The sequence below is a fragment of the Cyprinus carpio genome, chromosome A17, assembly GCF_018340385.1.
Source record: "Cyprinus carpio isolate SPL01 chromosome A17, ASM1834038v1, whole genome shotgun sequence".
Lineage (NCBI taxonomy): Eukaryota > Metazoa > Chordata > Actinopteri > Cypriniformes > Cyprinidae > Cyprinus > Cyprinus carpio.
This window is the reverse complement of record NC_056588.1, coordinates 10,779,426-10,805,148: the sequence shown is the minus strand read 5'-3', so window position 1 is coordinate 10,805,148 and position 25,723 is coordinate 10,779,426. Positions and strand designations below refer to the sequence as shown.

At 37.2% G+C, this 25,723-nt stretch overlaps 1 protein-coding gene across 2 annotated transcripts in view; it reads left to right on the top strand.

Annotated features, from left to right (window-relative positions):
* The window catches only part of LOC109108414 (E3 ubiquitin-protein ligase pellino homolog 1-like), a 29,708-nt gene extending 9,212 nt beyond the window's left edge, over nt 1-20,496 (top strand). Inside the window, exons 2-7 of one of the 2 annotated variants that reach the window (XM_042774021.1) lie at nt 9,421-9,620; nt 12,616-12,745; nt 13,951-14,052; nt 14,279-14,476; nt 14,999-15,187; nt 17,236-20,496. In XM_042774021.1, coding sequence (XP_042629955.1) covers nt 9,541-9,620; nt 12,616-12,745; nt 13,951-14,052; nt 14,279-14,476; nt 14,999-15,187; nt 17,236-17,814 — 1,278 coding nt within the window. In that variant the 5' untranslated portion in view covers nt 9,421-9,540 and the 3' untranslated portion in view covers nt 17,815-20,496. Of the gene's footprint in view, nt 1-9,391; nt 9,621-12,615; nt 12,746-13,950; nt 14,053-14,278; nt 14,477-14,998; nt 15,188-17,235 lie in introns of both variants that reach the window. The other variant, XM_042774022.1, reaches the window with a different exon arrangement.
* The last annotated feature ends 5,227 nt before the right edge of the window (nt 20,497-25,723 follow it).

The window sequence follows — 25,723 nt, the reverse complement described above, 5'->3', positions numbered from 1 at the left end:
CGACACTACGAAATAAACGATAGAGCATAATATGAAACGATAGACTTTTTATTTTGTCCATCCAATATCGTCATATCGCACAGCCCTATAATACACCTTACAAACTAAAATTCTGTCATTATTTTCTTACCCTTATGTCGTTTTCAACCTTTATGACTTTTCTTCTGTGGAACATAAAAGAAGATATTTTGAGAAATGCGTCAGTGTTTTTTTTTTTTTTTGGTCACAGGTAACCAAAATTGTTTCTTTACCAACATTCTTCACAATGATGGTGAGGTTAAGTAATTGTTGACAGAATTTTCATTTTTGGGTGAACTATCTCTGCAATATGCTTTGTTTTGCACATTAATGCATATGGTGGTTCTTGTGCATGTGTGCATGCAGGCTCCTGGATATCTGATTCTTCTCACCATATCTCTTCACCATCTGTACTTTTATCTTTAGCTCAAATTCATCATTGTGGTGATGCTGTACTGTCTGTTGTGCATCTTTCTTGGTCGACAGTGTTATATTAATTCAAATAGTTTTCAGTATAAAGTGGTGGGAAAGTGGTGATGTGGTAAGGTCTGGTGTTCCTGCCCAGGTGGAGGTCACCTGCTTCCTTTCAGCTGTTTTACTGCGATTGACCACATGTGCAGTCCATAGGGTTGCACAATTAATCAAAATTAAATCGCAAAGGCAATAGGCAGAAGCTTAATTAGCGGTTGCTGAATAAACAGAAGATTTAACTACTTTAATTGATTCAACGTGACTAATAAACACATGACTACAACAATATATGGTTTATCTGAGTTCATCTTATTATAATTTTTATTATAATAAAGTATATAATTATGCATTGCTAATTGACATAACCTTTATCACTGTTTAGAATACTATGAAATATGTTGCGTGCCTTATTCTGTGTAAGAAGCCACATCATCTCACAGAAAGATTTATTTCAAACACTCGACTGATGTTATGTGTGCACTTTGGATGGGTTAAATGCAGAGCACAAATTCCGAGTATGGGTCACCATACATCACTTTTTACTTTTTAAACAGCTTTCATAATCGCAGAATGATTTCTTTGATTTCATAATCTTGCGATTAAATTGTCTGTGATTATGAACGTGATTTTGTGTGGCTTGTCAGTGAACTTCGGCTCTGTGTAGTAAATGCTGCTCCATCTGAAAGCACGTGCTGGAGATTTACTACTAATCACAGAACCGGCTTCATTGACAAGATGCGCATGACAAATGCATTCGATTAATCCTGCAGCAGCAGTCCAGTTTCTCATTAGTGGTGGAATATTTTTGTCATGTGTTTATTAGGATCCTCTAGTTGGTCTGTGTAGTTACTTGTAGTAAAGTGATTCATGGATTTTATGAATTGTTCAGTTTAGTGGTATTGTTTTCAGAGAAATTTGGGGTGTATGTAAAAATCTGCTTTGAATATGACTCAGCTAATCATAATTAAGAACTGGAACTATCCATTTTATAATATTAATTATGATTGATTACAAAATTGGTTATTTAATTGTGCATGCCCATATTCTGTAATTATTTAAATGTAGATTATCTTTGCATTATCTAATGCTCACTTAAGTCAATCTTTAAATACATAAATTTAACAACATTAAATGTAGTCTTTAGAAAATCTTCATATTGTACATTGTGATGCCTAAATTAACTTTAATGCTTAAATTAACTAGTATTTAATTAATCATTGATTGTAGTTTTGTTATTTTTAATATATTTACAAAAAACTGTGAAACATTTTTAACAGTACAGAATTTTATTTTTCTGAAAGGTTTTGTTCTCAAATGCCAAAAACTATTACTTTTTATTAGTGTTTTCAAAAGATTAATCATGATTAATAAACAAAATATATTTTTCTTAAGTATATACATTTATGGTTTTGTATTTATAGATACATCATAAATATATACAGTACACACACATATTTTGTAAGCAAAAACTTTTATTTTTGATGTGATTAAAAATTCTGTAAAATGGCTGGGAATAGCTGGTACATGTATGGTTTTGTATTTATATATACATCATAAATATATACAGTAAAAATTCTACACAAAAATTGCAAGCAAAAACTTTTACAAGTATTTTATTTTATTAAAAAATACATAAAAAATATATACAGTACACACATATATATGTAACGTTTTGCCGAATTGGTGAGTTGTGATTTATATATACATCATAAATATATACAGTACCATGATTTATTGCACATATTTTTGTAAGCAAAAACTTTTTCGGTGTGAGAGAAATACCTCAAAATGGCAGCAAACGGCATTTTTGATGTGATTAAAAATGCTATATAATGGCTGGGAATGGCTCTTGAGATTCAATAGTTCTATTCAATAGTCCTCCACATGGCACCAGGGGGTTAATGAAGGCTTCCTTAAGCAAATCCATGCATTTTTGTAAGAAAATTTAAAATATTTAAATAATTTATAATTTATAATATTTATAAACTGCAATCTCTAGCTTTTGCTAACTGTCGAATTTATGTGTATGAGAGAGTGGCGTTTTCAGTGGATGAAAATGCTAGTCTCGCAAAGATTTAAATTTTTCTTTACAAATCCTCGTTTTGTACTATTACTTCATGACGGGTGTTTTGTTTTGCTCTCTCTTCTGTGCTCACATTCGTCATTTTGTTCAACTACATCCTACATCATCCGCTGGAAAGTCACTCTCGTATACACGCATTCTACAGTTAGTGGAGTCTACAGATTAAACCTTTATATATGGATATTTTTCTTACAAAAACTCATTGATTTGCTTCAGGGATGCCTTTATTAACCCCCCAATGCCGTGTGGAGCACTTTTTTTATGATGGATGGATGCAGTTTATTGGACTTCTATTGGACTATTTAATCTTAACAGTCATTCCCTGCGATTATAAAGCAATAAAAAAACACAAAAACACATAGGATGACTCCGATTGTATTCGTCTGAAAGAAGAAAGTAGTCATTCACCTTGGAGGAACCATCCCTTTTTAAAAAAGCTTCAAATGTCTCAAAGACTAGAAGTTTCCGTTGACACTGTTGTGTACAATTTAGTGCTGCAACAAGCAATTATTTTACTGATTAAACAGTAGACTTTGATTATTCAGCTTTTGCAATTAGTTAAAATATTGAGTTAAACATATTCTAACAAATAAAGGTAATCACTTCAGCTTTTGAAAATCATTATGTAATTACAATTATAGTAAAATTAATTTATTAAAACAATACATATTTGGTACACAAAATGTGATGAGACAGAGAAACTGTTATTCACCATTTAATTAGGTATATGAAAAAGAAACTGAATGACACGCAAAAGGTTTGCTGCAATCTCTTATGCATCATTCTGCCTAACCTCTCCTTTTGTAAGTCATATGGATAAGAAACAAAATAAATGTAATTGATGACAAGTGATTTTATTTCTGGATAAACTATTTTATTGACCATATGTCTTAAAAAACCTTATAGGTTATGGTAATCAAAACAGTCCAGAGCTAGATCAAGCTTTGATCTCTGCAAACCAAACTACCAATTTAATGAAATAAAAAAAAATTCCCACTAATAAAAAGATTTTATCATTAGCTAGCTAAACACTGGAGAGCTGCTTTAAAACAGAAAATAAAGTTGTAATTCTAACTGAATGCGACCTTGACTATGGTTTTTCATGTTTAATACTGTAAAGTTGCTTGATTTAAGGCCATCTACTGCATGAAGTACTATATAAATAAACATGACGTATCTGGACTTTACTGGAGTGCTGAACAACAGAGCTTGTGCAAACATCCATATTGCTGTAATCAGATGCTTTCTTAACTGCTGCTTTCTCGCTGGTCCGTTTTTGTTGTGTTTATTTCGTTATTGAGAGGAAAGTGTGCAGCATATATTAACATATTCATCCAAATGCCACTTAGCAGCTTATGGGTCTGCAGCCTTTCCTCTGAAGTGCTGTCTTCTCTTGAATTGCATCCAGGAGGGCTGAATTACAGTCTTGCGCCACACTGGTCAAACCGCATTATTGCAGGTTGTTACATTAGGTCATATGAGATCAAACAACTACTCGACAACAAAAATATTTGTTGACATTGTCGATAATGTCCACTAATCGTTTCAGCCCTAGTACAAATCCAGACAGCCCTAGTAAGTCTGTGGTTAGCAATGCGTACAGGTGTTCAGTGGGTGCGTACCGCTCGTCTACTCCCTCTGCTGTGAAGCAGCTGCACACCCAACATGCTCCACTTCAAACTCCCATCACCCACATGTGGTGCTCGTGTAACCCACAGACCAGATGCCCATGCTGAATGCAGATGTGTCCCTCCCCTCTGGTTCCTAACTTCTCATTTCAACTTCCTTCTCTACTTTTGGATCTATTTTAGACCACAGATGCCACCAATATGTCTCCCTAATTTCTTGGTGGGAACGGTTTAAGCTTCCACATCCTACCCACTCATGAAAGGAGTTTTCCTTACTGTTAGGCTATAATTCAGACCTCCCCTGACAGCAATGTGATGCTAGAACCTGTGTTCGTGATTCAGCAGGAGTCTTAAAATTTTAATTTGGCACCTTCCCCCTCTTTTCCAACTTTGTATTGGGTAAAACTGTGTGCTTCTATGCGTGTGAATGCATGAGTTGTATTGGAGCTGTCTGAGCACATAAGTTGCTTCAGGCTGTGTAACTGAACACACACACACACATCTCTGAAGTCTGGCAGGTTTTGCTTCCAGTTAATTGGTCAGACAATGGCACATCAGTGTACCTGAACTGTCTGTAAATTTATAGAGGAATGGTAACACCTTATCACCTGTTTACAGTTCAAACCTGTATTATGTTCTTTGGATTGGTGGGTCCTGTCACTTTTCTCACAATCTGAAACCATGTTCTGTGTGAAAAATGAAGAAAAGGTTTCACAGATGTTCACATGGTTGTATATTCAGACAGCATGAAGTCAAAATCAATTATCTTTTATAAAATATTGAAGTGTTTGATTTATTTATAAAAAATAATTCAATAATTGCTTCCCTTCAGCATCCTGTAACTTACTCAAATTACACCAATTACAAATTAGAATTATCTAAATCTATACCTGATAGACAAAATCAAGTTCCCACACAATTTTTTGTCTAGAACATTTCTGGAGTTCATCTTCTAGATTTTTACATTTTACATTTTACATTGCATCGTCGTGCTAAGGCGTTGTGGGTGAGTGCAAGCTGAAATAAAGTAAAAAAAATTGAAGTTGAAATATTAAAATGACTAAAACTGAAATTGAAATAAAAAATAGAAATATTAAAAAACAAAAACTAATAAAAAATAACAAAAGCACATGAAAATGAATAAAAAATCTGAATATATTAAAAAATCATTCAAACGAATGCTAATCTGAAGAGTCATTATTAAAGGGATAGTTCACCCAAAAATTAAAATTTGGTGTTTATCTGCTTACCCCCAGGGCATCCAAGATGTAGGTGACTTTGTTTCTTCAGTAGAACACAAACAGAGATTTTTAACTCAAACCCTCATATAATGTAAGTCAATGGGAATCACATCTTTGAGAGTCAAAAAACACACACAAACAAAACCGAATTAAACCCTACGGCTCGTGACGATACATTGATGTGTAAAGACATAAAACGATTGTTCTGTGCAAGAAACTGAACAGTATATATATATATATTGTTTTTTACCTCTGATTTTCACCGCAATGTCTGAACTGTCCTGAGTGCGTTTGCGTCGTCGTCTTCAGCCGGCGCAAAATGCATCGCAGACTCATATGTGCATTATCACCACCTATCTCTCAAATGGACCATTGATACTCCTAATTGAGATTGTAGATAGAGTGTCCATTTGAGAGATAGGTGGCGCGAATGCACTTGTAAGTCTGCTGCCGTAAAGCAAGAAGAAGAATATGTCACTTGCCGGCTGAAGAAGACAACTCGAACGCGCTCAGGACAGTTCAGACATTGCGGTGAATCAGAGTTAAAAAATGATATAAATACTGTTCAGTTTCTTGCATAGACCGATCGTTTGGTGAATTTACATATCAATGTATCGTCATGAGCTGCAGGGTTTATTCTCAAAGCCGTGATTCCCATTCACTTACATTATATGACTGACAGACTACAAAAGTTTGAATTAAAAATCTTTGTTTGTGTTCTGCTGAAGAAACAAAGTCACCTACATCTTGGATGCCCTGGGGGTAAGCAGATAAACATCCAGTTATTCATTTTTGGGTGAACTATCCCTTTAAAGTTGTGGAAATGAAGCCAAGCTGCCGTGGTTACTGGGCCTTAAGCCAAACCTAAGCCATAGTAATGCATCTCTCTGTGCACTGAAGTTTTATTATGAGTTGGCTCCCCGCTTCTCACCAGCACTGAAACAAAAGCTGAACTATTTTCACTATTTTTGATTTGTGAAAGCTGTGGGCTGAGCCATCATCAACAACACAACAACTAAAAAACACTACTATTTTTATTAACGACGTTGTTTTTTTTTTTTTTTTTTTTTTTACATTTTTATTTTTTTTTTTTTTTGCATGTCTCATTCTCAGTCACAGTCCTGTTCAGGCTTAACGCTAACCCTGTCTGTCTCGCTCCTCATGGGGTCGGGTTATTTTTCAGGTCATTATACAGAGGGGGAGTGGGAGACAAATCAGGACAAAAACAGCAGGGGTGTGTGAAACCGTGTGTATCTGTCCCGTACTGTATTTTGGTCCAGTTACTGACTGTAAAATAGCTCTCTGAACTAGTAACTCTGTGCAACAAGTTTATGAAGTGTTGTAGAGGTAAAACTATAACCATGTAAACCCTTTATGTAACTGTTTCACTTGGGTTTCATGAAATAGAAACTTCTCTGTGGTGAGATGAGGTGTGCCGATATAGAGAGTGTGTCGGTCGTTTTACTGACTAGTGAGGTGGTTTTGTGTGTGAAACTGAGAGACATGGAGAAAACTGCAAAATTTCAGAGAATTCTGCATGCATGAGTGATGAATAAATCTGATGACCTTCCAAAAGAGTATTTTTCCTCTCATTCTCTCTTTCGGTTTCCTTTTTTCTCTCTCCCACTTTGCATTACTCCAAATGATTTCAGTGGTTTTTGAATTACCTGTTGTGTGAAATTGCTATAAAGGATGTCATCAAGTGTGTTTTGCTGTGTAAATATAGTTAGCTGTTTTCTGTTTTTTCCTGGTAATAATACCGGATTTTCAGGCCTGATACTAATTAACACACAAATCAACCATTGATACAGATTCATGCTCTCTCTCTTTAAAAAGGTTGACTTGCTATTAAAAGTTGCATAATACTCTTGTACTTTTGGAAGATGATGTGTTGTAAATCAGCTTTTACCTTTTCTTTTCTTACTTTCTCACTTTCTAACTTCCTTTTTCACACTCTCTCGCCCTCGCTCTTTGTAGTATAGGGGTCGAGTGTGAACAGTGTGATCTCTAAGAACAGGAAGAACTGTTGTTATTGTACTTAATAGTACAATAGTGTCACAAATGGACTTGTTCTGTGGTGTAGGAAGGATTGTGAGTAGTGTTGCCACTTAAAACACCTCTTTATTTTTCCTCTGTAACATCAGCACTGACTTCCTGTTCTGTGCTCACTTGTTAGTAAGACATGTAGATTACTGGTTAAGCTTCTTTTCTCTCCAGCCAGCCATTTTTTTTTTTAATCAAAATAAGTGTTTTGAGATTAGATGATTTGCATGCTCAGAATAAAGTTAGAAATTGTGCACACTGAAACCTTTTTAATTGAGTAACTGCTATAGTCCTACATTTCTTTGAAATCACTTCCGGTGTTCAAACAATTCAGGAATTATATGCTGTGTGATTGCTCGAGTGGTAAGTTGTTTTGTGCTGCTTTTGTTCATCATTAGTTCATTGAAAAACACAAGGCACAGTACGGAAGAATGAAAAAAAAAAAGTGAAGTCAAGAGACAGGATAAAAAAAAAATTGAGCTACTTTTAACTTAAGCGGCACATTTTTTGTAAACTGTGTCAAGTGTGAGACTCTACAAAAGACGCTAAATACAAGCATAATGGTCAAACACGTACATCTAGTGCATGTTTATATAGAAGAACTATTGAAAAGCCTTGCACTGAAATTAAAAAAACAAACATGTTTTGTGTGAATGCCTGCTTAATTGTCCTAAAAGTCTTTTTGGCCTGTTCTACAAGAAGTTAAAAGCTCAGGCTAACACCTGTTAGCACTTCATGTGTTGTGCATGTCATTTGGACCACATGCTTTGATGGTATTATCAGAATTGTGTGTATGGGGCAGGTGTTGATTTTGTATGGCTGTGAGGAATTTATGAGTGCAGTTTATGCATGTGATCTATTAACACTCGTAACCCTTTTTACAGTATTATACAGGGACTGTATGGCCATATTCTCTAATAAACCCTTAAAGTAAGTGACTAAAGTACAGCACTAAGGCTCAAAGTTTAAGCCCGTAACAACAGTCTGGTATGTGGGACAGGGATCACTGTGGGAGGAAGGAGGGAGGTGTGAATAAAGAAGACTGTCTGTCTGGATGGAGGAATGAAAGAGGGTGCGAATCCCCTGAGTAGCTGGCGTCGTTCTTTAGGGACAAAGAATGAGAAGATGGACATGAAGAGACCGAGCTCTTGAATATACAAATTGGCGATGTTAAAGCCAACACGGAAAAATCATGAACCCATTTAATTAACTTCATGTTCTTGTTCATATTTTAAATAATTTTGTAGGCATGTAATGAAAAAAGATGAATATGGAAACCTTTTACATAATACATGACCTGATTGCATGTTTTTCCAAAGAAAATACTGTTTGTTTGTACTGTTTGTAATCATTAATTCAAATGTAATAACTTGCTTTTTCTCTGAAACGGCTTTTATTTTCTGTTGACACCACTTAGGGTGTGCAAGCTAATAGTTCATCAGTAGCCAAATAGCTATTTAGGCATTATTTTAATTATTTTGCTATTTAGGCATTATTTTTTTAGTTTCAGTTACTGTACTGTCTCTCCTGACACCAGTTCCACTGACCTCACTTGGTCCTCAGTGCCTGACAGGAAACATAATTCTGAATTTTCAGGGACAAAGCTCTCAAATCATGGTTTAGAGTGAGAGTCATGATAATCTTGACATGGCTGTCGCGTTGAGTGATTTATTGTACCTCCGTAAATGGTGTAATATGAAAATTTGGCCAGACTGTACTGTATGTCAGATTAGTATGAAGAAGTGTGTGGTCAAGACTGTGGAATATAGGCCACTGAACATCACTGAAGCAGTTTAAGTTTTTGGTGCCTGGTGAAATTTAATATATCCTTCCTGTCATTTACTAACTTAAATGATACGGCAGCTTAAAGCATCACTAAAAATAGCCGTTTTACGGTTTTCTTACAGGTTTCTTTCTCTGTTTTATACTGTTGCAGTGATGATGAGGATGATGATGGTGATGAAGAGGAGACAGAGCTGAGAGCTGAGTGTGTGTGGTTGTGTTGCGTTCACATTGGGAGCGGGCAGAACCCCCCTCCCCCACACACACTGCATCCATGTTCTCCCCCGATCAGGAAAACATCTCTACGTCGTCAACCAAAGTGCCAGTCAAATATGGAGAACTCATTGTGCTCGGGTAAGACCTTTTGGCCTTTGACCTTGGATCAGCAGGAAGGGGCATCTGTCGTACCAGAGTTAATAGTTTGAAATGCTCAGTGACAACTTTTCATGCGAGTGTTTGCGTTTCTGAAAATAGAGTCAGATGGCTTGAGGGTTTTGTATGTTTCTGTTGTTGTTGTTACACTGTGGGCAAAATGTAAGGGTGATGCATGTTTATGAGAACAATGGAGCCCTCAGTTAGAAAACAAAGTGGGTTTCAATGTGGTGTTGGAGTATCATAATGCACTTCATTGACTTTGATTTGCAGATCAGACTTCTGTGTGACTTGCTGCACTATATCATCACATGGCTGACTGGTGTCTAAAAGAGCTTTTTGTGTATTAACTTCTTTGAGTAGATGTTCTCAGGGGTCATGGATTGGATTAGATTCTCATCTTGAAGCACATAGAGGACTCACCTCCATTATTGTATTGGGTTACTGCTAAACTGCGGTTTTAGCTATCTTGTGAAATAAAACCAAAATCCCAATATGGCTTAGTGTGATTATGAAATTGCAAAAGTGTGATTTTAATTAAATATGTACTGTTCTAATACATGTTTAAGAAAAATAAAAGTTTGATTGTTTTGTGTTTGAAAATGCAGAAATGAAGATGGCTTTAAATGTTAGTTTAGTGAATCTCTAAATTTATTAGTTTGTTAGTATTTAGTAAATAATATAAATAGATATAAGTAATATAATATTAATAACTAATAGTTCTTCATAAAATTAAATTATTTATTGTTATTGTTATTATTATTTTATAGCCATTTTGATATATAGTCACAACATTTCGGTCAAAATGTACAGCCCTAAAATAAGCACAGCAAACGGTTTTTTTTTTAATAACAATTTTTGTCAGAAAAATCATAATTTGATTGTTTTTACCCCTAAATAGTTTAGCCCTATTTGTGTGGATGTTTAGTGCTGTTTTTCCATTGTAGTGACAGAAATTAATTCTCTTGAATATTTTGGAAATTATATTTGCGTTACGTGAGTTTGGTTACTAATTTAATTTAATTTAATTTAAAGTTTATTTAACAGGGACCATACAAGCAAACATAGCTACAATACAAAGCCTGTAACTGATTAATAGAGTTTATAGCTAGTGCTGAGCTTCTAGCTCTGACAGAGCTCTGTTGAGCTTATTTGACCACACACACACACACTGCTCCATGAGTCAGTCTTATAATGAGATGGCTCATTTTCCTCCGCCACCTTGTTTTCCCTCTGCTTTTTACTCTCTCCCCCCAGCAACAGCTGACACTGAAAGACTTCCTTCATCTACACCTCTTCTCTCCCTCTCTAGCTCTAGCTCTATCTCTCTCTCTCTCTCTCTCTCTCTCTCTATCTCTCTCTCTCTCTCTCTCTCTCTCTCTCTCTCTAGCTCTATCTCTCTCTTTCTCTCTCTCTCTCTCTCTCTGTGTTTTCTGAAGGAATGCACACGCTGCTGTGGAAATACCCTGTTTAGTTCTCATGTGTGTACATACATCATGTCCATGAAATTCCCTCTTCGTGCTGACTCACTGTTCATTAACATTTGTTTTTTCCCCTCCATACATCAGTTTTTGAAATCATCACAGAAAGTCTCTGCCGTTGGGACATAAGGCTTTTTCAGATTTACTCAAGCTGAAGATGTCACCTGGTGGGAAACCCCAGATGTCTTAATAGCATTTTTCTGATGTCCATAAAATGTAGTTTGGAGTGTAGTTTTATAAGGAAAGCCTCAAGAGAAACAAGCACAATCGGTCAGGTTGTTTTGCTTGTTTAAAGAGTACATTGTTAAAATGTGGGTTTGCCAAAATATGTTGAGAATGCAGTCAACAGCGTCTATGCATGCCTTCTGCAAACTCATGTTAAATCATTTAGAGACTTAAGTCCATTGCAGAGCATTTAAAGTCCAAACCCACACAATGCCAAATGCACAATGTTTAACTTTACATTGCAGCCACTGTATCTGTGAAAGACCCGTGGGTAGTGAGTAACAGGGTGGAGCACAGAGGAAACCACAAGACATAGCAGTTGTACTGTTCATAGTGTTTCGGTGTTTATGTAGTGTACACTGGGTTCACGCTGCTCAGATTTGTTTTTCAAAAAGCCTGCTTTAATCTTTAGTACTAAATGTTCACACTGCCATTTTGTAAGTAATCATATCAGATCCATTCATTCAGATCTAGTGTGTGTATTAGTTCTTTTAATAATAATAATGGTCAGCATTACAGCATGAGACAGTTGCTGACATTGTGGAACAAAATGATGGCAAACTGAAGAGGATGGCTCTGCTGCTGAGGCACACAACAGAAGATACACTATTGTTCAAAATTCCATGTGTGCATTAATGAGTGAATTCAGTCAGTTGTAGACAATTCTGCACTTTGTGTGTGATGTTACATGTCGCGTACTCAATTACGAAAGAAACTTGAAATACGACCTGATTATCCAGGCCAAGACACATTTCCATAAATCAGATTTGAATTAAATTTCAGACCTCATATGAATGTAGGAATGCCAAATTACAAGTGACGTGGAGTATCACTAACCCTGCTCATCATGGTAATCCTGTCTCTGTGGATACTGAGCACCTGCACATGATTGCATTGTTCATATTAGGCTCCATGACAAAATAATTTATCAGGCTTTTAACCATACAAACTTGCCATAAGGTGTCAGGTTCAGTATGTCATCTCACCTAAAGATATATTTTATGAAGAGTTGATCAAGAACTTTATGACTCTGGAATGGTTTTTGTGTGGAATTTGGTTTAGGTTAGGTTTTGGTTCCAGATAACAACCTAAATGACTGCTTTTCCTTTAGAAAAGCACTGGATCGAATATCTACCATACAGGCTTTGTTTATGCTTTTGTAAGCTATTTTATCTGTTGTGTTCACCATCTGTTGCCTGTGGCTGAATTGGTGGTGGAGTAAATGTTGAGTGCAGGTGTTTTCAGTAGAATTTCTCACTCTCTTTGTGCAGGTATAATGGCTCTCTACCCAACGGGGACCGGGGTAGAAGGAAGAGCAGATTTGCGCTCTTCAAAAGACCCAAATCCAATGGAGTCAAACCCAGCACTGTACACGTAGCCTGCACCCCACAGGCTGCCAAGGTACATGCGCACACACACACACAAACACACATGCACAATCCCTCCACCTAGACATTACACAGGACTATCTTAAGGAGTATTTCACCTTAAGAATAAAATTTCCTGATAATTTACTCACCAACCTGTCATCCAAGATGTTCACGACTTTCTTTCTTCAGTCACAAACAAATGAAAGATTTTGAGGAAAACATTCCAGGATTTTTTGGACTTCAATGGTGCTCAACAGGTTGAACGTCCAAATTTCAGTTTCAGTGCAGCCTCAAAGGGCTCAACACGGTCCCAGCCGAGGAGTAAGAGTCTTTTCTAGCGAAACGATCAGTCATTTTCTAAAAATAAATAAAAATTCATATTTTTAACCACAATTGCTCGTCTTTCAATAAGTCACGCATTAAATAGTCACGTTGGAAAGGAGCTAGTGTAAGACTAGCATTTGTGGTTAAAAAAATATAAATTTGTATTATTTTAAGAAAATGACTGATTGTTTAGTTATATTAGACCCTTATTCCTCGGCTGGGATTGTGTTGAGCCCTTTAAAAATGCACTGAAACTGCAGTTTGGAAGCTCAAACTGTTGAGCAACATAGAAGTCCATTATATGGAGAAAAATCCTGGAATGTTTTTCTCAAAATCCTTAATTTCTTTGTGACTGAAGAAAGAAAGACGTGACCATCTTGGATGACGTGGGGGTGAGTAAATTATCTGTAAATTTTTATTCTGGAAGTGAACCAATCCTTTAAGAAAATCAGCAGCTCCAGTGTTATTTTGGTTCTGGGCAAGTTTTGAATTCTAAAAACTAGGTGGGTTTGAGCTGTGTTGGAACAGGGTGTGTCCAATCACACATCTGGATACTGTTGAGGTCATGAATGACCATTCTGTGGCTAGTTTATAAACACACACATTTACACAAACAGCTCTCTGCCTGATTCCACAGTCTGTTAGACTGTTATGTGCTGGCCAATTTCTTTCACTTCTGCATAGTACGTTTATGCGCATATATTTTTTGATTTACTTTGATTATATTTACAAAAAAGAGATATAAAAGATGTTTAAAGCCATATAATATATTTATTTATGGCAGTAAGATTAAGTGGTGAGTGTTTTAATTATTTTTAATTTAACTTATTTTATTTTTAGGTGGTGGTTAACTGGTGAATCTTGATGTCATCTGGTCAGTCTTGTACTTTATCATCTCTCCTTTTTTTTTAGGCCATAAGTAACAAGGATCAGCACAGTATTTCCTACACGTTGTCCCGTGTACAGACAGTGGTGGTGGAGTACACTCAAGACAGCAATACAGACATGTTTCAGGTACCGACTCACTGCTGACTAAGCTGTCACAGTACTTCTTGGACTGTGTTCAAAAGCGTCCATTAATCTCACTACTCAAAGTGTCAGCCTGAAATAATGCCGTCACTAAGCAGAAAAGAGGTGGCACTAGCATCTACTTTGATTCTGTTTCTGTAATTGTGTACAGTGATGTAAGCTTACCAGTTTCTCTGCAATGTTTGATGTTTAATTTCTCTCTGCATCTCAGATTGGCCGCTCAACTGAAAGTCCAATAGATTTTGTGGTGACTGACACTGTTCCCGGGAGTCAGAGCAACTCTGACACTCAGACAGTTCAGAGCACCATATCTCGCTTTGCATGCCGGATCATATGTCAGCGAACGCCCCCTTACACCGCCCGCATCTACGCCGCCGGATTTGACTCCTCAAAGAACATCTTCCTAGGGGTGAGATAGCGAGGACTTCATCTTATGTAAAGACAGTGGGTGATTGGACCTGAGAAACTAGCACTGCTTTTGAGCAGCATAAACAACTGATGTTAGGCCAAATATATACAAATCTATAATGAAATCAGATCTGGAATCTGAATAGATTTAAATGCACACATATTCACTTTCTGAAACATTTGAATGTTGTATCATCTACCTAAAATAGAGATGTTAACATTTATTCAAAGTCCTGAGGTCATTTACTCATTTTCATACCTGTCCAATACCGTATGACTGACTTTCTTCTGTGAAACATAAAGATATTTTGAGGAATGTCTTTTTTCCATACAATGGAAGTCATTGGGCTCCAGTGTTTGGTTCACAATGTTCTTCAAATTATCTTCTATTGTGTTCCAGCAGAAGAACGTCGGTCATTCAGGTTTGGAATGTCATAGCAAATGTTGACAGTTTTCATTTTCAGGTGAACTAACTCTTTAATTATTCAAATAAAATGCTAATAACATATTTTTTGGCTCACAGGAGAAAGCAGCAAAGTGGAAGACATCGGATGGACAGATGGACGGTCTGACTACTAACGGTGTGTTGGTAATGCATCCTCGGCATGGTTTCACAGAGGACTCCAAACCCAGTGTGTGGAGAGAGATTTCAGTGTGTGGAAACGTGTTCACCTTGAGAGAGACACGGTCGGCTCAGCAGAGAGGGAAAATGGTCAGTGCTCAGATGTTATGTATGTATATAAATATAGCATCATTTGTGAAAGCTGTAATGCAATATCAGATGGGATTCTGAAATGGAAGCTCTGTTAAACAGTCCTATGGCCCCCTGCAAGATGGGACGTTGGGGCATTCTGGTGCCGTTGACCGGTTGCTCTGGGACGCTGTTGCCACAGTAACAGCCCAGGCGAGACAGCTTTGCCCTGTCCGGTGTAACACAAAGCTGTAAGATGATCTGGAGTTGATCTGTTAAGTGCGTCAGACAGGAGGTCCAATGAGAACTACTTCTCTCAACACTTTCCTCCTGTGCTCATAACAAGTCATTATCTTCAGTGGTTGTCTAGACAAATAGAGGCCTGTAAAGACTCCTAGATATGCACAGTGAAGAACACAAATCAAACTACTTATGTATTCTTGTTGCACAACTCAAACACTCTTTCTGATACGCATGCACTCACAGTCCAGAGGCTCCGAGGCCCCCCATTAATCTGGGTTGTCACAGGCAGAACACGCACACTCCTGATTGCTGTTCATGTCCTGCTCCTGAGTCATCCTCCTGATGGCTCAGTGCTGGCTAAACATGGTTGTAATGCTGCCTCAGTGCTGGGCAAACACTGTTTTATTGTGATCCTGGCGCTGTTGAAATGGTCAAGTAGTTCAGAAGCTGGGACATAACATTTTTTCAGTGGGCACTGTTAATGCTTAACCAATGCCACCAGTGTGCACCACTAGATATAATTTTACCATTCAATTCTCAAGTCAGCAGGTTCTAGAATTTTTTTATTTTTATTTTTGTTTTATATTGTCAATATTAGTTCAAGCATTACTGTGAAAAAGGGTCGAATACTCTTATACTTAAGAATCAAATACTTTTAAGTGAAAGTGAAAGTGACGTGACATACAGCCAAGTATGGTGACCCATACTCAGAATTCGTGTTCTGCATTTAACCCATCCAAAGTGCACACACACAGCAGTGAACACACACACCGTGAACACACACCCGGAGCAGTGGGCAGCCATTTATGCCGTGGCGCCCGGGGAGCAGTTGGTGGATATGTGCCTGTGTGTGTGTGTGTGTGTGTGTGTGTGTGTGTGTGTGTGTATTTTTGATCAACTTTTGGGATAACTATTCTTGCCAATCCTAAACTTGTGAAATTTTAAATTGTTAATATTAATTCTATGTGCATAGGATATATTTAAAAATCAACAACAACAACTGTTAAGCATTCATAATTGCAATGAAAAATATATTAAATTATTATTGTTTTATTTTTAATTCAGTTATTGAATTGAAGTATTCAATTATTCAATTCATTTATAATTTTTAACGTATTTATTTTGTCATATCTATCATTTCAGTTATGTCCTCATTTGTATACATAAACACACATTCATTAATGCATACACAAAAACAATTATGTCACCTTTAAACTTTGAGGGCAAAGAAAACAGCAACCCAACACACACACACACCTGCATGCATGCATGCTCAAATACAGTGTTGTATTTGCACTTGTACTTTGTGACCTTCACATAAGACAGCTCAGACACTGCACATTTCACACACAGTGTCCATACAGCTGTTTGTGTGTGTGTGTGTGTGTGTGTGTGTGTGTGTGTGAGAGAGAGAGAGAGAGAGAGAGAGACTAATGCAGTATGGTGAAGGTCAAACTAAAGGCTGATCAAGGGGCGGCTCTGTGAAATATGTCGCAAACATTAATTATAACATTAATTCCAGGATGAATGTGTGAATCATAGGGTATGTGTTTTGCACATTTATGTCTGTGTGCATTACATATGACATATTTAAGCAGTAATTGTTTATATTATTGTCTGGCTCTTTTTTATAACGAATGAATCATTACTGTACAGTGAATATTGAGGCTTTACTGCCCCCTGCAGGCAAACATTCAGCACTGCATCTACTGATAAGATCTGCTTTTGTTTTGCTTTAATCATGCATCATGTGTTAAACGCATGAATAGGGACTCTATTTCTAATTAAATCCTCTTCTCTCTTCTCATTGGTCTCTCTCTGTGTAGGTGGAGAATGAGACTCAAGAGTTAGTGGACGGCTCTCTGATTGATCTCTGCGGAGCAACTCTCTTGTGGCGTACTGCTGAAGGGCTTTCCCGCACTCCCACTGTCAAACACCTGGAGGCGCTCCGGCAAGAGCTGAACGCTGCTCGTCCCCAGTGCCCCGTGGGTTTCAACACCCTCGCCTTCCCCAGCATGCGGCGGAAGGACATAGTGGACGAGAAGCAACCCTGGGTCTATCTAAACTGCGGTCATGTTCACGGCTACCACAACTGGGGTAACCGTGATGCAGAGCGAGACGGAAGGGAGGGCCGAGAACGGGAATGTCCCATGTGCCGCACTCGTGGGCCATACGTGCCGCTGTGGCTGGGCTGCGAGGCAGGGTTTTATCTGGATGCGGCTCCTCCTACTCACGCGTTCAGCCCATGTGGCCACGTGTGCTCAGAAAAAACAGTGGTGTATTGGAATCAAATCCCTCTTCCTCACGGAACGCACACCTTCCATGCTGCCTGCCCTTTCTGCGCCCAACAGCTCAGCGGTGAGCAGGGATACATCAGACTTATCTTCCAGGGGCCCGTGGACTAAGTACACCTGCATATGTGCTTTTACCCCAGTAACCCATTTGACAAACATTAGCCAGACATTCTTTCTGTTGTTCCTATAATTTGATTTTATAAAGATGGCATTTTCTGTGCTCTCAGACTGTTTTTTCCTCGCTTTCTGGTTTGTAAGTGACCTTTATACTGCTTTTTCGAATACAGAGAAAAACTGAAATATATATTTTAAAATAAAAAGATTATAAAAGCAAAAAAAAAAAGAAAGAATAGACCTCTTCAGAACAGTAGAGCACATGCACACCCACATTTGAGCGTTCTGATTGGGTGGTTCTGCTTGTCATTTGAAGTGGTGGGCGTGGCCATTACAGATGGTGACTTGTACAGTGTTTATTTGCTAACAGTAATACTCAGCATTAAAGAGGCAATACACCATCCATGTATGTTTATAATGAGCTTACAGACTATCTGTAAGTCTATCTGTACTCAATTTATTCAATAATTCACAGCATTTCATAAAACAACTACATTTAGATTCCAGATAACTGTTTTCCATGTCTAACTTAATGTTTTTTTTATTATTATTTATACACTATCAATGTTTATCAAAGATAAAAATTTATAGGTGTGTTTTTGGGGAGTTAAGTTCTAAGTAACTGTTTTTTGTTTTTTCTTTATTGTGAGTCTTTTCCTTTTGTAGGCTTTGCTATTTTTCCTCATTCTCATATATGTAGGTAACATATGATTGTGTGAGTGAAATCTTCTCTGCAATAGTGAACCAATGAGGTCATGCTCAGAGAAATGAACTCCAGAAAGCTCAAGAGGCCTAAAAATCTTCACCTCCCTTTAAGCACAGGCCAAAACCTCATGCCCTTTCAGCGACTTTGCGCTCAGCGAGTGTTGCAAAAACGTGTCTTGATAAGATCCCTGTTTTCTGTTTGAGCCTTTCCTGTGTAGATGACTGCCCTTGTTTGGATATTTTGGAGACACTGGGAAGTATTTTCCATCCGTAGTGCAAAAAGCAGCACTAACCTCTTTACCTCTTTTATAGGTCAGTTTTATTCTCTCTTAATTTGCAAATTGAGGTGTGATTAGTTTTGTACTTAACTGCTACTGAGACCTTGATTACATTAGAAAGGGTCATTTTCTCCTTATGTTTAAAATAGATTTTAAACAATATTTTCAAAATAAATGACACTCCCCTGTGTGCAAGCAACTAAAGAGTTAATCCTTAAATTGCCATTCAAAGTTTGGAGTCAGTAAGATTTCCTAAAATAGAGAGAGAGAGCAAATTTATTCAGTTAATTGCTTTCAACATTGACAATAGGAAATGTTTCCTGAGAACCAAATCAGCATATTAGAATGATTTCTGAAGAATCATGTGACATTGAATACTGGAGTAATGACTGCTGAAAATTCAGCTTTGCCATCACAGCAAGAAATTACATTTAAAATATTAAATCTATGAAAATTTAATCACATAAACGCAGCTTTGGTAAACATAAAAGATGTCAAAAACATTTTAAAAATCCTACCGACCTCAAACTTTTGAACAGTAGTTTATGTTTTTCAAAAGCCATGAATTATTCTGTGGAACAAAGGTAGATGTGTATAGCAGTCCAAGCTGCTCTTTTCCATAAAATATAAGTAGACAATGACGTTTTAATTGACATGATAAAACTTAAATGTCAGTATATTCCTCACAAAGGTCCACTTTCATTCTATGGAAAAGAGCAGCTTTTGACGTTCTTTTAAACATCTTTTTTTTTTTCTATGGAAGAAAATTAGTTTGAACAAATTTCAGATTGATAGGTTGTTTCTTTCCAGCAAATTTTAGGTCCTCTAACCTCTATGTGTATGTATATGTGTGTATGAGTATGATAATATATTTGAATTTGTAATGTAATTTTTGACTGTTTGATTTCATGTACATGCTGTCGTATGTACTGTGCGAATGTTAAATGTGCTGTACTGTGTTACATGTAAGAATCTGGAGAGCATACGTTGAGTCTGAAGGGTCGAGAATCCCAGGAATTTGTGTGAAGTGGATTCTCTGCCTGAGGAGTCCAAGCTCAACTTCCAGAGATCATTCAGTTCCTGCTGTTCTGAACAGCACCCAGACATGGCATACTGGTGCAGGTTTCACCTCAGGGAGTTTCCTCCATCCTGACCACCAGGGCATGTGTTCATGAAGTATTTCAAAACCTGACAGCTGATCTGGGGTCTGTTGCGTGTGTGGAGATCTAGACCACACCCTGTCAAAGTGCTACAAGTGAATATGAAGCTTAATCACGACACACACATAATAACCCCTCACCTGTTATACTGTCTTTTTTTTTTAATTTGTGGATGCTTCATTTGCAAAATAATTCTCTGTGTCCTGTGAGTATGTTTTCCAAATATTTAGCAAACACATTAGATTTGTTAGACTCATTTGTCTTTTTAAGGGCATCGCTCGTTTGTCTCTGTAGAGACAGCGTGTGTAAAGGGCTTTTTTCCTTTTCATTTTCTGTTTATTTGAGATCTTTGACATGTCTTTGACACTTTGGTCTAACCGGTCTGCATGATCCTAGTGTGTGTGCATGTGTGAGAGAGAGATAGAGAGAGAGAGAATGTGTGTTTTGAAAAATCAGAATGCATAAAGGCAAATGCTGAGAATGTTTCTGATCTACCATTTTGTACCAACTTTAAACAAATAAAAATTTAAAAAGCATGTTGAAAGATTTTGGGTGTTATTTTTTCTTCTCATGGACACCTGAGGCCAAGACTGACTCTTAGTCCTTGAGGATTATGTTTCTTTTAAGTAATATACAAGAATCACCCCCTTTAAAATCCAACTCTCCCATTTAAGCCACATTTGTGGAGAATTTGTGATATTGTTGTCACATGCACACTGTTGTCATAAATTCCTGCAGCTGCTTCAGAGTTGCTGTAGGCCTCTTGGTCACCTCTCTGAGCAGTTTCCTCTGGCTCTTTCATCCAGTTTGGAGTGACGTCCTGATCCAGGGAGCATCTGTGTTGTACCAAATATACCTTCCACTATTTAATAATAGATTTCACTGTGCTTCTAGGCATTAATAAAGCCTTTGAATTGTTTTTTTTTTTTTTTTATCCGTCTGATGATTTGTGCCTGTCCACAACTTTACTTCACTCCTAGAGATCTTTTGACAGTGCCTTTCCACCCATAGTTGATAGTTTGCTTCAGTTGCACTAGCAAGTACTGAAATGCTCCAAGAAAGCTCTTTTCATGCTGAACTAATCAAAATGACCAAGCTGACCACAGACAAAGTAAATGTCCTTATAGTGCCTAAAATGTAAGTTACTCAATATTAACTTGTTTATTGAACTGAACAATACCACACTGCACGAATAATACGTATAATACTGCTTCACCGAAATGTTTTAGAGATAAATTACAGGAAGTAATATAAGCTTGATAATGTTAAATAATACATTATAACAAAGCTACTTATATTTCATCCTGTACTTTTTTGTTGTCGTGATGTTTCCAGTAAAATAAATACTTTTAAATTACTTACATTTAATTTACTGCTAGAATGATGTTCTCTTTCTATACAGATCTAGGCCTTTTTTTGTGACTTATTTTAATTCTTTCAACCATCCAATTAAAGTTCTATTACCTTTTGAAAGCGGTAGCCAACAAGGCGGTCACAGGGTGGCAGCATAATAAGACTTTTCCTAATGTCTTGACTTCTTGTTTCTTCGAAGCGGTTTAAGATGAAGGCCCTTGTAAAAAGACTTATAGCCGAAACGAGACTTTCACTAATCAATAAGAGATTTGTGTGTCAGTACACTAATTCAAATATCCCATCCTAAAATTGTAAGGAGTAGTTGGGCTGGAAGGGAAGTCTATTTTAGTTGACCCCAGATCAGATGAGGGATTTTCTGGCATTTTAATCTACGGAGTTCAAACATAGTCAAGGAAGTTTGGAATAGCAAAGCTAGGCTCAAGTTTCTGACCAAAGAGCCTTTCTTTTTGTTTTGATAGGTCTGTACTTACATAAGTGGCCTCTCCGTACGCAGAATGAGGGCAGCAGCCAAAATCAAGTCATGTGATGTCCTTCAAGGATACAGTACTACAACAACAGAGTGTGTGTTTGATGGATCAACACAGATGTGAGTACAAAACCCACATTCCCACCAAACCTTTGATTGTGCCACTTATGAGGCAACCCGTAAAACAAGATTAAAAACAGCACCAATTATATATTTTCCGTTTAAGGAGCCAACATAGACAACCCCAAGCTAGATTAGAGATTGAAACATGGATACTTTTCCAAAGCATTTTCAAATCTCACTCAAACAAAGCCTCTGTTTTACCAAGCACCTCAAATTAATGAGGAAACTTTATAGTGCTCACAAAAGAAGAAAAAGATGACAATATCTCATTACTCACTCTGATTAAAAAAAAAATCAATTTTCTCATTTATTTGCAAGCGATTTAAGCTTTGTAAATAGATTAGTAGCGATCTGACAGCAGATGTATCTCTCCCACTTTCTTAGTCTATTATCTTCATGTCCTCTTCTTCACTTCCATTTGTTCGTCTTGCTTCATATACGAGCCCCTAAAGCAAAATGTGTGTATCTGCATTTGAGGTTAATAGTCCCCATAACCCTCATTACTGACCTGAAACAACATCATGAAAGCCCCATATAGTCATGCTGAGTTAACAGTATGTCTTCAGAGGTGTTCTCAGCTGAAACTGATATTGATTTCACTCGGATTGTTATTATTGGAGCAGCAAAATGGATTGTGCTCAGTGACAGTGGAATTTTGAATTAGGAACGTTTTGTAATACCAAGTTTTAGACATTGTTCAAATAGGTACAAGCTAGAAAGAGAAGGAATAAATAAATCTAGTGTTATATTTTTAATGATGAAGTCAAGTAGCTTCAAAAGAGATGAGTTTTCAGCTGTCGTTCGAAAATTGTAAGGGGTTCCGCATTCCGGAGAGGGGTGGGAAGATCACTCCACCAGCCAGGAATGGTGAACGAGAATGTTCTGGAAAGTGATTTTGAGCCTCTCTGTGATGGTACAATGAGGCGTCGCTCACTAGTGGATTTCAGACTTCTGGATGGGATGTAGATTCCTAGTAGTGAGTGGAAGTAGGCTGGTGCTGAGCCTGTAGTTGTTCCATATGCAAGCATCAATGTCTTGAATTTGATGTGAGACACAAGTGCAAGTGCAAGGAGATAAAGAGAGTTGTAACATGGGCTCTTTTGGGCTTGTTGAAGACCAGTCGTGCCGCTGCATTCTGAATCATTTGTAGAGGTTTAATTGTGCTTGATGGAAGTCCAGCCAGAAGAGCATTGCAGTAGTCCTGGCTAGAAATGACAAAGGCCTGGAAAAAAAGTTGTGCAGCATGCTCCGTTAGAAAGGGCCTGATCTTTCTGATGTTGTGCAGTGCAAACCTACAAGATCGAGCAGTCTTTGCCATGTGGTCTTTGAAGGTCAGCTGGTCATCAAAGGTTACACCAAGATTTCTAACCGAAGTTGATGGGGAAACTGTAGAAGAACGTAGCTGGATAGAGAAATCATACTGTAGAGTTGGAGTGGCAGGGAAGACAAGAAGCTCAGTCTTTGCGGGTTGAGCTGTAGGTGATATTCTTTCATCCATGCCGAGCTGTCCCCCAGGCTGCCTGAGATCCGTGCAGCTACCGTTGGGTCATCTGGTTGAAATAAAGGATAGAGCTGTATGTCAACAGCATCTGTCATCTATATTACGGAAACTGAGAATTGATGTATTAAACTACTTGTAATAGTAATGACTACTGAAACACCCTGGCATGTATTGATAAAATACCTAAAGGACAAGATGCATTGTGATGCATAGAAAATTGTTTTGTAATTGAATCATTACCCTTTAAATAATATTCACACCTCTAAAGAATAGAGGCTATTTGATTTTAAGTAAATTTTGTGCTACTGAACGAGCAAATTTGCCTCATGCATTCAAGTGCAAATGATTCAAGTGTTTTTCTGGAAAGCAGTTGTCAGCACATCAGAGGATGTGTCAGACATATTTCCTGTTTTTGCTTCTAAAGAGTTCATCTTGTGAAACTATTACAGTGCTTGCCAAAAAAAAAAAAAAAGGATTTGTGACAGGAACTGTTTTCATTCCAACATGCTGTAGTCTGGAGTAGAGAATCCATCGAGAATGCTGATAATACAGATGAATATTACAGATTCTAAATTTATCAGTATTTGTACAATGTTGGTTATTTAATTGTGCATGCTCATTTCCTTATTTTTACTACATTTAGTTTACTGTCGTCATCTAACACTCACTTAAAGTTAATCTTTAAAAACACCAGTAAATTAATAACACTCTTAAATGGAATCTTTAGCAAATATGAAAATACCAGTTTTTCATATTATACATTATAATGTTGCCTAAATTCACTTGTAAGTTTTAAAAATAATCAAGTGTTATTTTTATTGATTTAATTTACATTTATTTAGACAAAGTAGTACAGAGTTTTATTATTGGGATTAATACAAGTGCATCCCTGGTGGCCCCTTACTTTTGGCCATGTAGTTTCACATTTTGTCAGAGCAGGAGCTTATTGTCAGGCTCAGGACCTCTTCGATCTTAAATCGCCATTGTGTGCGTGTCATTTTTTTGTATCGATTCCGAATCTGATTCTGCTTATCAATTGCAATTCTTATCAATTCATAGATTCTTCCAATAATGTAAAACAAAAAGAAAAAAGTGAAACATTCAGATGTCAAACGTGTTCTCGATACTAAATCCTAGTCCTGCTTTGTATGCAGGTTATTAACAGCGAGTTTAATGCTTGGCTGCTTTCACATTAACAGACCAGTGGGACACAATAACCTCCTGATTCCAGGGAGTCTGGAAGACCTTGTATACAGCCTTCATACACTGCTGCAATAGTAGACGCTCTTTTTACTTTTTTTCCCTTCCTTGTGCACATGCTTGTTCCCTCGCTTTCTGATTCTCCTGTAGATAACAAGCAGGTGTGTTTAATTTCCAGTGAACTTCTGTGAAATCCACTTGAGCAGAAATGAAGACGTGAACTGCTATTGATCTATTCCATATTGCACTTTATTTAGTTCCACAGAATGTTCAGGATCTAGAACAGGTTCTAGAACACAAAGACAGAACGGTCAGCCTTCACTGTTGCAGAACGCTTATTGCTTTGCACTCTTTCTTTCATTCACATTTTTGAACAAGTAGAGGATGCTGTCCCCGAAGGGTCAGTTTGTGATGCCATAGATACAACGACAGAAATACTGCATTCTCAGAATAAAAAACTAAAACTAAACACAATGATGAGATTTGTTACATACATAAAATTTGAGGACCACTAAAGGACAGAAAACTAAAACGAAAAATACACAAACTACTACAAAAATAAATGTCACAGAAATGACGTGGAAGTTGTAAGGTGTTTGTGGCGCTGAGATCAGCACCACTGATGGAGGCAGGTGTGGGTCGGTCATGTGATTATGCATCCAGGTCACATGACACAGAGGTGTTGGTGCTCTAGGATCTGCAAGTTCCCAGACACTTTTATTTCCCCTCATGGAACTGGCCAGAATGTTGACTGTGTCTCTGTGATTGGTAGGGATGTAACGATTAACCGCAAGCTGTTTGAAAATCAGTTAACTGTTACTTATTTATTTGATTTGGAGCTTGTTTTAAAATTTCAATTTAGTTTTGCCATTTACATTATATTCAAATTTTGTCATTTAGCAGACGCTTTTATCCAAAGTGACCTACAAATGAGTATAATAGAAGCAATCAAAACCAACAAGAGTGCAATAATATGCAAGTGCTATATTAATATATTATTATAGTGTTATATTTCAATTTCACAAAGAAATGTGCAGCATTTTGTCCAAGCAATAATAAAAAGACAAATTTAATTTATAATTTGTTTTAATCTCATTTT